Source organism: Macaca fascicularis, chromosome 1 (assembly GCF_037993035.2).
Source record: "Macaca fascicularis isolate 582-1 chromosome 1, T2T-MFA8v1.1".
NCBI lineage: Eukaryota > Metazoa > Chordata > Mammalia > Primates > Cercopithecidae > Macaca > Macaca fascicularis.
The window spans coordinates 175,056,549-175,068,689 of NC_088375.1; the positions used below are offsets into that span (position 1 = coordinate 175,056,549).

A 12,141-nucleotide genomic window follows, 5' to 3' on the forward strand; every position below is an offset into this window, starting at 1 on the left:
TCCAAAGACCATGGTTAGGGTAAAAGTGGGAGGATAAGCCACAAGGTTGGTGGTCAGAAGAACAGAGGAGGAAGGACTAGCTTAAGGAACATAGTTCACTATGAAACCACGTATAATGCATGTTGAAACTCCCTTTCTTAATAGTCCTCCACGAGTTTTGCAAAGTCCAGAGTTTGTATCCTAAAAGGATGGGGTGTATATCCTAAAAGGCAAGCTCTGCCACTTCTTGGCTTTACAACCTTGAGCAGGTCACTGTTCATTCCTCATTTGGCGAACAGTGATTAAAAGAACTGTTTGACCATAAGGCAATTATTTGGTGCCAGCTTCTGACCTAAGAACTGTTGAGATTTTAAAAAGCAAATAAGCCGTCGCTCCTATCCTCAAAATGTTTTTCCTATAGAGTAAATTGAAAACACATGCTATGTCTTATGACAGCCTTGATCTTATTTTCTTCAGTGAAAATTATACTCCCTATTGCTTTCAATGTAGGTTTTAATTCTTTGATTGCATTTTTAGTTGTCTTGTGGTCTTTGCCATTTCCCCTTTCTTCTCATTCCATTGTCCTTTCATCTTAACTCATTCTTTCCTAATAAGTTTCTGGCCTATTTCATAGAGATATGCCTTGAAACAAAAATTCTGGCTGGGAACAGTGGTCCATGCCTATAATCTCAACACTTTGGGAGACTGAAGTGGGAAGACGGCTTGAGCCCAGGAGTTTGAGACCAGCCTTGGCAACACAGTGAGACCCCATCTCTACAAAAAATTTTTTAAAAATTAGCTGGGCATGCTGACATGTGTCTGTGTAGTCTTAGCTACTTGGGAGGCTGAGATGGGAGGACTGCTTGAGTTCAGAAGTCCAAGGTTACAGGGGGCTCTGATTAGGCCACTGCACCACTGCATTCCAGTCTGAGTGACAGAGAGCAAGATCCTGTCTCTTAAAAAAAAAATTAAAAATATTGTATTGAATATATCACAAAGTTCTCTAACATTTTCATTTGGTTTCAGTAGTAAATAATTTTCAAGAGGGCTTTCCTTTAAGTGTTCACAATGGTATTTCTTTTTCTTTGTATGTAATGGTTTTTCTATGGGGTTATTATATTTCAACATTAACTAGACAGGTACACACGTTCAGTATTTCCCAGCACACAGCACATGTGATTTGCTCTTATCCCCACTCACTGTATACTTGAATTTGTCTCTTCAGATCTACAGCTAAATGCCAATAGACAGAGTACAGCAGTTTTTATTTTCTGTAGCTTTGCTGGACTGAGGTAGATCAGCACTGCCTAGCTTTCCTAGCCTACAACTAGTAGTGCAAACTACACCCTTCCTCCCAAGTTTACAGAGCTACCAAGGCTTTTCCTACATCTGCCCCATTAACAGATGCTTAGAATGCAAGCCATCACCATTCCTCCTAATTCACACTTCCTGCTTGGGTGGATTCTTGGGCTGGCAGTTTTCAAATGGAATGAACTGAAAGGGCGGCTGGGAACAGGGTCGTGGGGGGATCTAGGAATTTAAACTCACTGGCTGCTTTCCAAAAACAGAACAAAAAACCCAACCATCAGCAGTAAAGTCGAGGGATAGCTGTGCTGTTTTTAGGTTTAAAAGAACCTTGTGCTTTTATGCTAGGGAGCAGAAGGTGGCAAGGTCCAAATTCTTTCCATGGTGGATCACGCATGACTTTGTTCTTATGTCATATATGATATTATCAAACAAGTTGCATTCATCATTTAAATTCTAGAAAATCCTCCCAGATTTTCTTTGGGAATATCAATTCTAGTTTTCCTAGTTGAACACCATCCTAATTCCTAAGGCCTGCATGAGTTCATGACTTTTTTGCATTTTTACAAATATTTTCAAGAGAAGTAGAAAAAGGCTGCATCAGGGTTTGCCAGCCCAATGCCACATGAAAACAATTCCAAAGTCAGACACGTACTGAGCTCCTTCAGCTTGCACTGATTATTAGAGATCACACTGTAAAATAATTATATACACACATACACATATGTACAATAATTACCTCCCCTACTTTTACGTGAACTTAGGACAGGTACTTTTCTTTTTTCTCTGTCTTACCTGGGTTTAGCATAGGCCTGCACACAGCAGGTATTCAATAATAACACAGTGAATGGGTAAATGTTTAACAATGCAAGTAAAGAGTCACCTGAGGGGAGAGTAGAGAACTGGAAGAGTGCAACGCTGCCGAAGCAGGAATATACAGATATCCAGTGGTTTTCCGAGAAAACATTTTCTTTTTATATTATTAAGATAAAATGCTAAAGGGAATCTATCATTGGTTAGACAATGATACAAGGAGCCAAAATTGTAGACATGCATGCCATGCTCTGTTCCTGCTAGAATACTGCACATACTATGATTCCCTTGGCCTCAAACCCCCTTCCCAGCTTCACTCAGTGTCAATGTTACTTCCCGTCTGGAGCTTTCCTGACCGCTGGGACCAGGTTGGGCGATCGTCTTCCATGCATCTGGAGAGCTCTGGACAGTGAAGGACACCTGGAGCTTAATACCACCTTTCCATTCTCTGTTTATATATTCTGTCTGCCTCCCAAAGTTCGTGATATTCCTGAGGGCTGGCATTGTGTCTAGTTACTCATATCCCCCACCAACTGTAATAGGGCCTGTATTTGTTTGATGAACAAACATTCTCATAATTATGATACAATGGGAGCTTATCTTTATTTACTTGGATATTAATATTGGTATTAAATACTTACCATATGGATAGTCAGTATCAGTAGCCATTTAATTCATTTGGTATTAGTAAATTATTCATATGTTTGTTTTATCTAAAGCAACAAATCACCTCTTTATTATCTCCATATTGCCTATAAATTATAAATAAGTATATACTAAGCGCTTACTATGTGTCCAGGGAAACGTTTTAGGGGTCAAAAGAAGAAATTGTACATGGATCTTGCTTTATTGGAATTATCCTGCAATTCTAGATCCTATTAACATTTTCTCAAGCACTGCCCCACCCCCAACCTTAAACATGCTCCATGAAGGTAGGTATTGTTGCACCTTACTCATATCTACAGCAGTGCCTGGCACACAGTAGGGACCCAATTAATATTTGCTGAATGAGTGCTGGAGATAGGCATCACTATAGTTTCCAGCAAAAGGATATAACATGATAACAGAAGAATTTCAGGGTCACTATTTTGATGTTTTCCAAAACTAGACTGAAAGAAGGAGATTTGGGGTGAAGTATTTAGCTCAGAATTGCCTTCCTTCTATCTTATTTACGTCATCTTCTCCTTCCAGTGTTGTGATGCAAATTCATGGAGTGATAGCTATTCCATTGTAGCCTAACCCAAGGACAGTTATAAAGGGAAATCATTGCCAAGAACTACCAAGTGATATATGAGGTATGTGAACAAACGTACAACTTTTTAAAAAAGTAAACGTACCCAGGATTTTTAGATACAACTGGGCATATGTCCCCATGTAAGAAGTTCCTTTTGGTGCATACACACTTATTCTCATGTTATGAGAATTCTTCAGAACATTCCATTGATTTCTTTGGAATTTCATTCTGCATCTGGGTCAACTTTATTAGAATATCCTTCTGATGATAATTCTTAGGTCTTGGATGTCAGGATTGGTTTTAAGAAATGGATAAAAGCTACTGGGAGACATGAAGCCTGACATGCTGGGTACTGAATTTGGGTATGACAGACATTGGCGAAGGAAGGCCCCCTCAGGTCAGTTTTATCTAAAGCAACAAATGACCTCCAGAGCAATGACTATTTTACTATGCAACACTGCTTTATTTTGGGGTCATTTAAAACCCTGGTCAAGCTTCTTAACTGCTTCAACATTTTAAGTATCTAACTCTATTTAGCTTGGCTTCAGATATTTGTCTCTAATTAAGATACTTATTTCTGTACCCATATGAAATGTGTTCTTCCCCTGCCCCCTGTTTACAGACAGAGTTGGTTATCTGAAAGTGTGGCTTTCTAGTTGCGGCCTGTTGCCACATGGCCCTCTCTGGACATTCTTCTCCTGCCTCTATAAATAAGGACACCAAGCTCATGATTTGTTGTGTAGGCATGCTTCATGGACTCGAGATCAACATAACCTTTGCCATATCTAATTTTCTTTTCTTTTCACCATGCCTCCCTTTTAGTAATAGAAGTTGATCATGTCAGCTAGGTAATGAAAATAAAGTTCAGGTCTTCCTGCTGGCATCATAAAAGTATTTAAAACAATCTCAATAAAACTAACCATAAAACTGTAGTAGTTTGCGTCTTGAATTCTTGATTCCATCAGGCCTGCTTCACTATTACGCAGCTTCCTTTGCATAAGCCTTGCCTTGTTTACAGCCTCCATTCTGAACTCTGCCTTAACGTACCTCACACTCACCTTCTCAGCTTTACGACATTTTCCTAGTTCCTGTATTCATGGCTTATTTTCTTATTTGTGGCCTCACCTGGCCCCTCCTCTAGCTTTAACCTGTTTCATCACACCTCAAACATGAGTCTCCTGGTGTCTAAGATGTTGTTACTTTTACATCTCAACTGGGGTGGTTGAGAGCTCTCCCACCAAGTTCATCTGGCCCCTCTAGGAGGGCCTAGAATATCCACAGAGGAAGTGACCCTAAAGGGCACTAACAGCAGGATTTATTCTCCAACATAAGTTATAAATTGTATTCACTTATACCAAAGTTTAATCTGAAATCCTAACTATATTAGTGTAGACTCTGAATAGCCCTGACTCAGAGCCTAGGCAGATGTGTGGCTGCGGCCAGCAAGACCATGGGTGGTAATATTTACTACTGATTTACTGGGCAACCTAAAGATGCAGTTGGAAAATATGACTTTACAGACTGATGTAAATGCCAAAATTACATAGGCATGACTTTTAGCCACTCCACAGGACAAAGAGGCAGCAGTAGCTGAACTAGGAAATGCTGCTTTTAACGCTTTCAAGGTTGGCTCAGAAACAATGAAAACTTTCAGCAGCTCATCCCAGGGAGCAGCAACAGTAATGCATCTGCACAAAGCTAGTGGGCTGTTGGCCTGTTTTATTTTTTTCTTTTCCTTTTTCCTCACTTTGCTTCTTCCAAACTTTGTAGCCCTTTGGCCTGCCTTCACCCCCGTGCAAGGACTAGCTGTTACTTACCATACCCTTTAGTGTCAGATCTGCTAAGGGAGACCGGTTGCCATGGAAATCTGGCCAAACATGTAAATCAACAGTAAGGAAACCCACAGGCTGAGCCTTCTTAATCAGATCCAGGTGACTGTTCAGATATGCATATACACTCTGGCATCTGGAAGAGAAGTGAATTTTATTTTTAAAAGGGGGATAGGGTCAGGGAGCAAATCATTCGATAGAAAGAAACCATTTGTACTTCCATATCAGTTTCAGGAAGGTAAGCAGGCTTCTAAAAGCTTCAGAGAAGCCAGCCCACTGTACTCTCAAATCACACTGTAGTATCACCAAGAAAGGTGCCCATCCTAGTAGAAAGGTTTGGAGTCAGAAGACTGGATTCAGGAATGGCTTTACTCTTAGTAGGTGCATGGCCATGAGAAAGTTATTCAAACTTTCTGAACCACCCTCTTCTCATCTGTAAAAACAGATATCATAATCCCTGTCCAACTTACCTCATAGGGTTATTGTGAAGATCAAAGAAGATTATGTATGTGAAGGCATGGTATTTTGTAAACTGTACAGTACGGTACATATGTCAATAATTTATTAAAATCAGTATTCCTAATTCTAATAATGATGATGAGTTGATAAATGGAGAGAAATATAAGTTCCCAGACTCAGGATAGGATTTTGCTAAGGAAAGTGACTGAATGTTTTAAATGCAGTTAGGATCAGGAGTTAGAGACCTGATTTTCAACCTAAACCCACCAGATGACATTGTGTACGTTTTTTCTTTTCTTTTTTTTTTTTCTTTTTGAGACAGAGTTTCACTCTTGTTGCCCAGGTGGAAGTGCAATGGCGTGATCTCGGCTCACTGCAATCTCCGCCTCCCAGATTCAAGCGATTCTCCTGCCTCAGCCTCCCTGCCCAGCTAATTTTTGTACTTTTAGTAGGGGTTTCACCATGTTGGCCAGGCTAGTGTCAAACTCCTGACCTCAGGTGATCCACACGCCTCGGCCTCCCAAAGTGCTGGGATTATAGGTGTGAGCCACCGTGCCTAGCTTTTTTCTTCTTTTTAAGTCTCCGTTTCTTCATGTGTAGAATGAGGGAGTCAGACCAACTCCTTCATTCTCTACATGTTCAGGTGAAGAGGAAGTGGAGAGAAGATGATGGGTGTGAGAGCACTATTCGGTTCAGATCTTGGCACTACCTCTCCTCGCTCGGTAAAATGGGCCAGTGACTTAACCTCTCTGACCTCCAATTTTCCCACTCATAAAATAGGTTCAATAACACCTCCCTCGCTGGGTTAAATCACACCACACGGCACAAAGATTAAAGCTGGTCAGCCTTTCCCTCTTAAAAGATGCTGCTTTCTAAAAGTTCTGAACCAATGATTTCAAAAGAAAGTGGATATTGCAGCAGTTGGCATCTGTGCTACTTCCCACTGGGGTCCTTGAAAATCTCTTTAAAGGTTAAAAACATGGCTTGTATAATGGCAGAAAAAAAAGTATAGGAAATCAATGTCCAAAGGAGGTTAATATCTAAGATACCTAAGGCATTATTTGTTTTGCATTTTAAAAGTGTTCTAGAAGGAAGGCTCAGCGATTTCTAGTTCTATTTGTGATTGGGTGAGTGTCCCCATAGATCCCATGAAGCTGCCAAAAGTTTCCTGTACTTGGTGTAGGGAAACAAACCAATGAGAAGAGCAGCGTTTTTTAAATTTTCTTTTTACCCCTTTATCAGTAGAACTCCTTTATTAAACAAAAAGTTGATGTAAATATTCAATGTAAAAATATAGAAAAGCAAAGCTGCTCTGTGTGAGCTTGAGTGTGTCAATGTGAATGCATGTATATGTGTGTGTGTGAGTGCGTGTGATGTGTGCTAGGGTGGAGGTGAGGGCAGCCCTACTGCCCTACCTACCAACAGTTTATTTGCTTCTTGCTGTAATAGCTCATTCTCATCTGCAAAAATCTTCTTTCTTAGATCATATTGGCAGGAATAAGATATTACTGGGAAAAGGCTTAACAACTACAGTTAACACCAGCTGCCATTCCCTAAGTATACACCAGACCTCCCAGCACTGCCCAGTGGGGGAGGTATCACTAACATCCCTTTACAGAGAAGATGCTTCAAGAGGTGAAGAGACAGGTCTGAGTCCAGCTTTAAACCCTTCTCCTTGTGATTCTGAAGCCATGGGCTCTCTGTATCTTAGGTCAGAAATTGTTCATCAAAGCCTGAAAAACTCAAACCCTGTTTTAGAATGATTCTATTATGGCTTCAGGAAAGGATCCTCTGAAGCCTCCATACAAGGTAGAGCCAGAACAACACATCAGGGAACGTGAATATGATAACCTCCTGGTTCTCCATCTCTTCGCTCTCTCTGCTCCTGGTCCAATGGGAATCACATTCACAAGACAAGCCTCGAGAACATCTTTTCTAGCCAGAAGTCAAGAGTCTGCCCTAATTCTTGCGACTTTCCACTTCAGAATAGCCACTGCTCTTAAAGCCAAGGTTTTTTTTGGAAACACATGTCTATAAATCTTTTCATTCTGCCGCTCAAGGAATCTCTGAGCAGGGCATTTGGTTTCAGACATCTGGGTCAATAAGAACCTATAGGGCTAATTAGTATTGATTCGTCATTGTCTCATTTACTGCAGGTCTTTGCAAACAGTGAGATTCATTTAGCCTCTACATATATGGCCACTCATGCACTAATGAGATCCCTGGGGGATGGGGCATATGCTTACCCCTTTGACTCCTAACCTCCTTGCAGCTGTATGTTTATTCTTTGAATGCAGCCATTCCCCTACATGTTTTTTCAATTATACCTTACCATGTGTGCTATCTGAGTATATCATTCAAAATGAAATGCACTTGGAAGACATTAAACCAACTAATACACATCATTATTCACGTAATTTTAACCTTGCATGATACCTTTTTTGGTTCTGACTTCGTTTCATTTTGTATGTTTTATCAATTCTTTCTCCCAATGGCAGCCTACCTTCTTCTAGCTAGGGAATCACATATTAACTGTGATCCCAAGTGGATCGCTCTCCCTCTCTCTCATGAACCCCAGGCTGATTTTTCCTGTTTCAGAGGGAGAAATTTTTGCTGTCCACATCCCTTTGGGTATCATGAAGAAAATATAGTTTCAATAATCATAAAGTGACTTCACCACGTACCAGCTGGATGATCAGGTAGGCAAACCCTCTCTGAGCCTATTTGCTTTTTTACTATTGGAGCTAATACTGTCTACTTAAAGCCTGCTATGAAGATCAAACATAGAGCCCTGAGCACTATAAAATGACAGGTTTATCAGTAAATAGTTTCCTCTTCTTTGCCATCATAAGAAACTCATTTCTAGTTTTTTAAAAATCCAAGAATCAAGGTTCGAACCTTATTGCTTGTAATCTTAAATGCAGACAGCATCCTGGAAACCTCTCATGTTCTCTCCCTCTCCATAAATCACCTAATTCTTTGGGTTCACAGGCTGCCCAGAGACTATGGTGGCCATACTCTTAAACCAAAAAATCAGAATACATGGTATAACAAAATATACTTGTGCCCTTTATAGCAGCAAGAGAAAGTCTTAGAAAAGAAGCTTCCATATTGTCTGTGTCTAGCTCCTTACTACTTCTTTTTTTTTTTTTTTTTTTTTTTTTTTTTTGAGATGGAGTCTCTCTCTGTTGCTAGGCTGGAGTGCAGTGGTGCGATCTCAGCTCACTGAAACCTCTGCCTCCTGGGTTCAAGTGATTCTCCTGCCTTAGACTCCCAAGTAGATAGGACTACAGGCGCATGCCACCATGTCCAGCTAATTTTTTTTTGTATATTTAGTAGAGTCGGGATTTCACCATGTTGGCCAGGAGGGTCTTGATCTCCTGACCTCATGATCCGCCCGTCTTGGCCTCCCAAAGTGCTGGGATTACAGGTGTAAGCCACCGCGCCCAGCCTAGTTCCTTACTTCTTAACCCAATACACTATGCATTCTGCCTGCTCCATTCTACTGAAACTGGTCCCACCATGAGGAACAATATGCTCTTTGTTGTTAATGCCGATAAACCATTTTGGGCATTTTACAACATTTGACCACTCCTTCCTCATTTGTTCTCTTGTTTCTGAAACACTATTCTCTCTTGATTTTCCTTCCTCCTCTTTGGCTGGTTCTCCTTCTTCACTTGTTCATTAAACATATGACATCTTCCAGAGATCTACTGTTTTTGACCATTTTCTTACTCTTTATCTCCTCTTGGCTGATCCTATCCTCTTCTCACGGCTCTAGTTACCATCTAGTACTGAGGACTTCCAAATATATGACCTTAACTCCTGTCCATTTCTCTCTTATGAGTTCCAGGTCAAGTATCCGACCACTCTTTAAGTGACTCCTCTTAGATGTCCAAAGACAAGTCAACTAAGAATGTCCAATCAGGCTTTCTGTACTCTTTCCTGATTGATTCTTCTACAATGCATCTTTGATTATCACTCCCATGCCTATCTAAAACCCTTCAGATGGACATAGCCTTCTAGACATGCTGGAATATAGAGAATATGGGGACTGGGAAAAGGAATAGGCATCTTATGACCTCCCTACACATGCCCCATGCCAGGCACTGTGCTGAGCTACTGGCAACCAGTTGGGAGGTAGAAAATAAGAGGATTTATGTCCTAAATCAGCACAGACCCTTGGTCTTCTAAAGAAGACCCCAATGCCCTGAGCACTTTCTTTTATTTGCATGCAAAATAGAAGCCAAAGAAACGTATAATAACATCCAACTAATTTCTGTAAGAAATCTTTCTGAACTTAGAGCCATTAAGAATTTACTGATTATCTTTGCATACCACAGGGGATGAAAGGTTTAATATTATCACACTGACTGCCCTAGCTCAGGGAAGGCTAAGTAAATATTCAGTGACAGACTCAATGCCCCAGTTGTCAGAATGAGGGTCCAAGGTTTAAAAAGCCATAAAGGCAAAAAGGGGACTCTGAATACAAAAGAGCAGAATGGAAAGAGAGAAAAATTTTTAGAAGTGAAGTCTGAGAGCTCCCAATAATCCTCATTTCCTCATCTACAGTTAAATGAGATAATATACATGAAACTATTATCACTAAGCACAGTGCCAAACATACGCAAATTCTTAATAAATGTTCTTGTCGATGCCGAGCCCAGGCCAGCTCCGGTGAAGTTAGACTCTCGAGCTGGTCTCGGACTGCCAGGGCATGACCCCTTCGGTGACCCCCACTGACCATGGCAGTGTTTCATGACGAGGTAGAAATAGAGGACTTCCAACATGATGAGGACTCAGAGACATATTTCTATCCCTGCCCATGTGGAGATAACTTCTCCATTACCAAGGAAGATTTGGAGAATGGGGACGACGTGGCAATGTGTCCTAGCTGCTCTCTCATTATAAAAGGGATTTATGACAAAGATCCGTTTGTGTGTGCAGAAACAGTCCCAGCCCCTTTAGCCAACATAGAACTAGTTAAGTGCTGAAGAAGCCTTCAGGAATCCAAATCCTGAACAGTTGGAAATGAGCCCAGATAGAAATATCAAATGCAAAGCTACTGGCTTCACAGAGACAACCATTTGTGATTTGCTGCTCTGTGAGAGTGTGGATTCTTTCCATCAACTGCTGATTTCATCTTCAGGAAGCAAGTCCATAACACGACATATCTGGATTTTGTGCTTAGAACCTTAAATTGGAAGCATTCTTAATGATCCATCTAAATTTAAAAGAAGATAATTTCAAAACAGTAAAAAAAAAAAAAAATGTTCTTGTCCTCCTTTTCCCCTTTCTTTGCTTGAGGGGGATTTGCACAGCCTTTAATGGGAAGCTTTAAATATATCTGAAATTCGCGATATAGAGGACTAGTGAATTTTAAGAAATTGGTATTTAGTGGGATTATGGGAATTACCAAAGCAAAATAAGTTTGAGGAATAAATCAGATCAAGAAAAATTAGCTGTCCTAAGAGCAATAACAGAAAAATTCAGTGAAGGTAGGAAAAAAGAAAGGTTGAGGAAAAAAATGTGCACCAGCACAATAAAGACAATCTTAAGGAGTTTAAAACCAATGTTCTATATCTCCTTATTTATCTACAATTTTCCTTAGAGCATTTATCAGTGGCTGGCTATATATATATATATATGTATATGTATATAGTATGCATATTTGCATGTATGTACTGCATGTATATATGTGTATGTGTGTGTATATTTTTATGAAAGGAAAGACTTTGTTTGCTTGGTTCATTCACGTATCATAAATGCTCAAAAGATAATCAGACAGATGAATCAGAGACCCTGGATTTTAACTTTTGCTTTGCTGCCAACCTTGAATCTAGCACTTGTGGATTATGCCAAAATGTTCTCTAAACCCTGTTGTCACCAGAACCTAATTCAGAGACACTGTTAGTTAAGAACCTCTAAGAGAATCAAGTTTAGAGGAAAAGAGTCAAAATTTATGATCGACATAAGGTGATCTCTGCTAAAGAGTGAAATATCTGCAGATTTGGCCCCACATAAAGAGAAACTTTGGTTACCAGTTACATGTACAGGCACATCTAGTTCTTGTTTACTTAATTTATAAGCTTGCAAAACACTTCTCTTCAGAGATGGGGCCTAAGAGGATTATTGTAAATCAAGAGTATAAAATACTCAATCTGTTTATCAACACTTGTTTCCACAGTTTCAAACAGGATTTGCTGACCTTAAGCTCTGAGATAGGGGTGACCTGCATTGCTGTTTTCAGAAAGTCCCAAGTTATAGCAAAAGAGACACATCGTTCTTGATTCAGAAGGATTTGTCCTCCCTTCCAAACAGCTAACTTCATTTTAAGAACAGCTCTGCCTGTTTATAAGACCTGAAGTATACATGGTCCCATAGTTTTAGAATATTGTACTCATAGATCTAATAAGATACAGATGCACTTTCCTTTGTAAGACAATAAAAGAAAAGTGGAAGGAAACAGAATTGACATTTACTGAATGCCTACTAAGTATCTGGGCTGGTCATAAAAGAGTC

At 40.1% G+C, this 12,141-nt stretch overlaps 2 protein-coding genes and 1 long non-coding RNA gene across 33 annotated transcripts in view; 2 read left to right on the forward strand and 1 right to left on the reverse strand.

Moving 5' to 3' along the window:
- Positions 1–12,141, reverse strand: part of FGGY (FGGY carbohydrate kinase domain containing) — a 452,310-nt gene that overhangs the window by 113,230 nt on the left and 326,939 nt on the right. For all 30 annotated transcript variants that reach the window (XM_074005584.1, XM_065521686.2, XM_065521719.2 and 27 more), the window contains one exon: positions 5,149–5,296. In XM_074005584.1, the coding sequence (XP_073861685.1) occupies positions 5,149–5,296 (148 nt within the window). The remainder of the gene's footprint in view (positions 1–5,148; positions 5,297–12,141) is intronic.
- Positions 1–12,141, forward strand: part of LOC123568601 (uncharacterized) — a 107,050-nt gene that overhangs the window by 80,606 nt on the left and 14,303 nt on the right. The window lies entirely within an intron of this gene.
- On the forward strand, positions 10,293–10,745 carry LOC102121047 (diphthamide biosynthesis protein 3-like). The gene has a single exon (XM_074005627.1). The coding sequence runs from the start codon at positions 10,365–10,367 to the stop codon at positions 10,611–10,613; it is 249 nt and encodes an 82-aa protein (XP_073861728.1). The 5' UTR covers positions 10,293–10,364; the 3' UTR covers positions 10,614–10,745.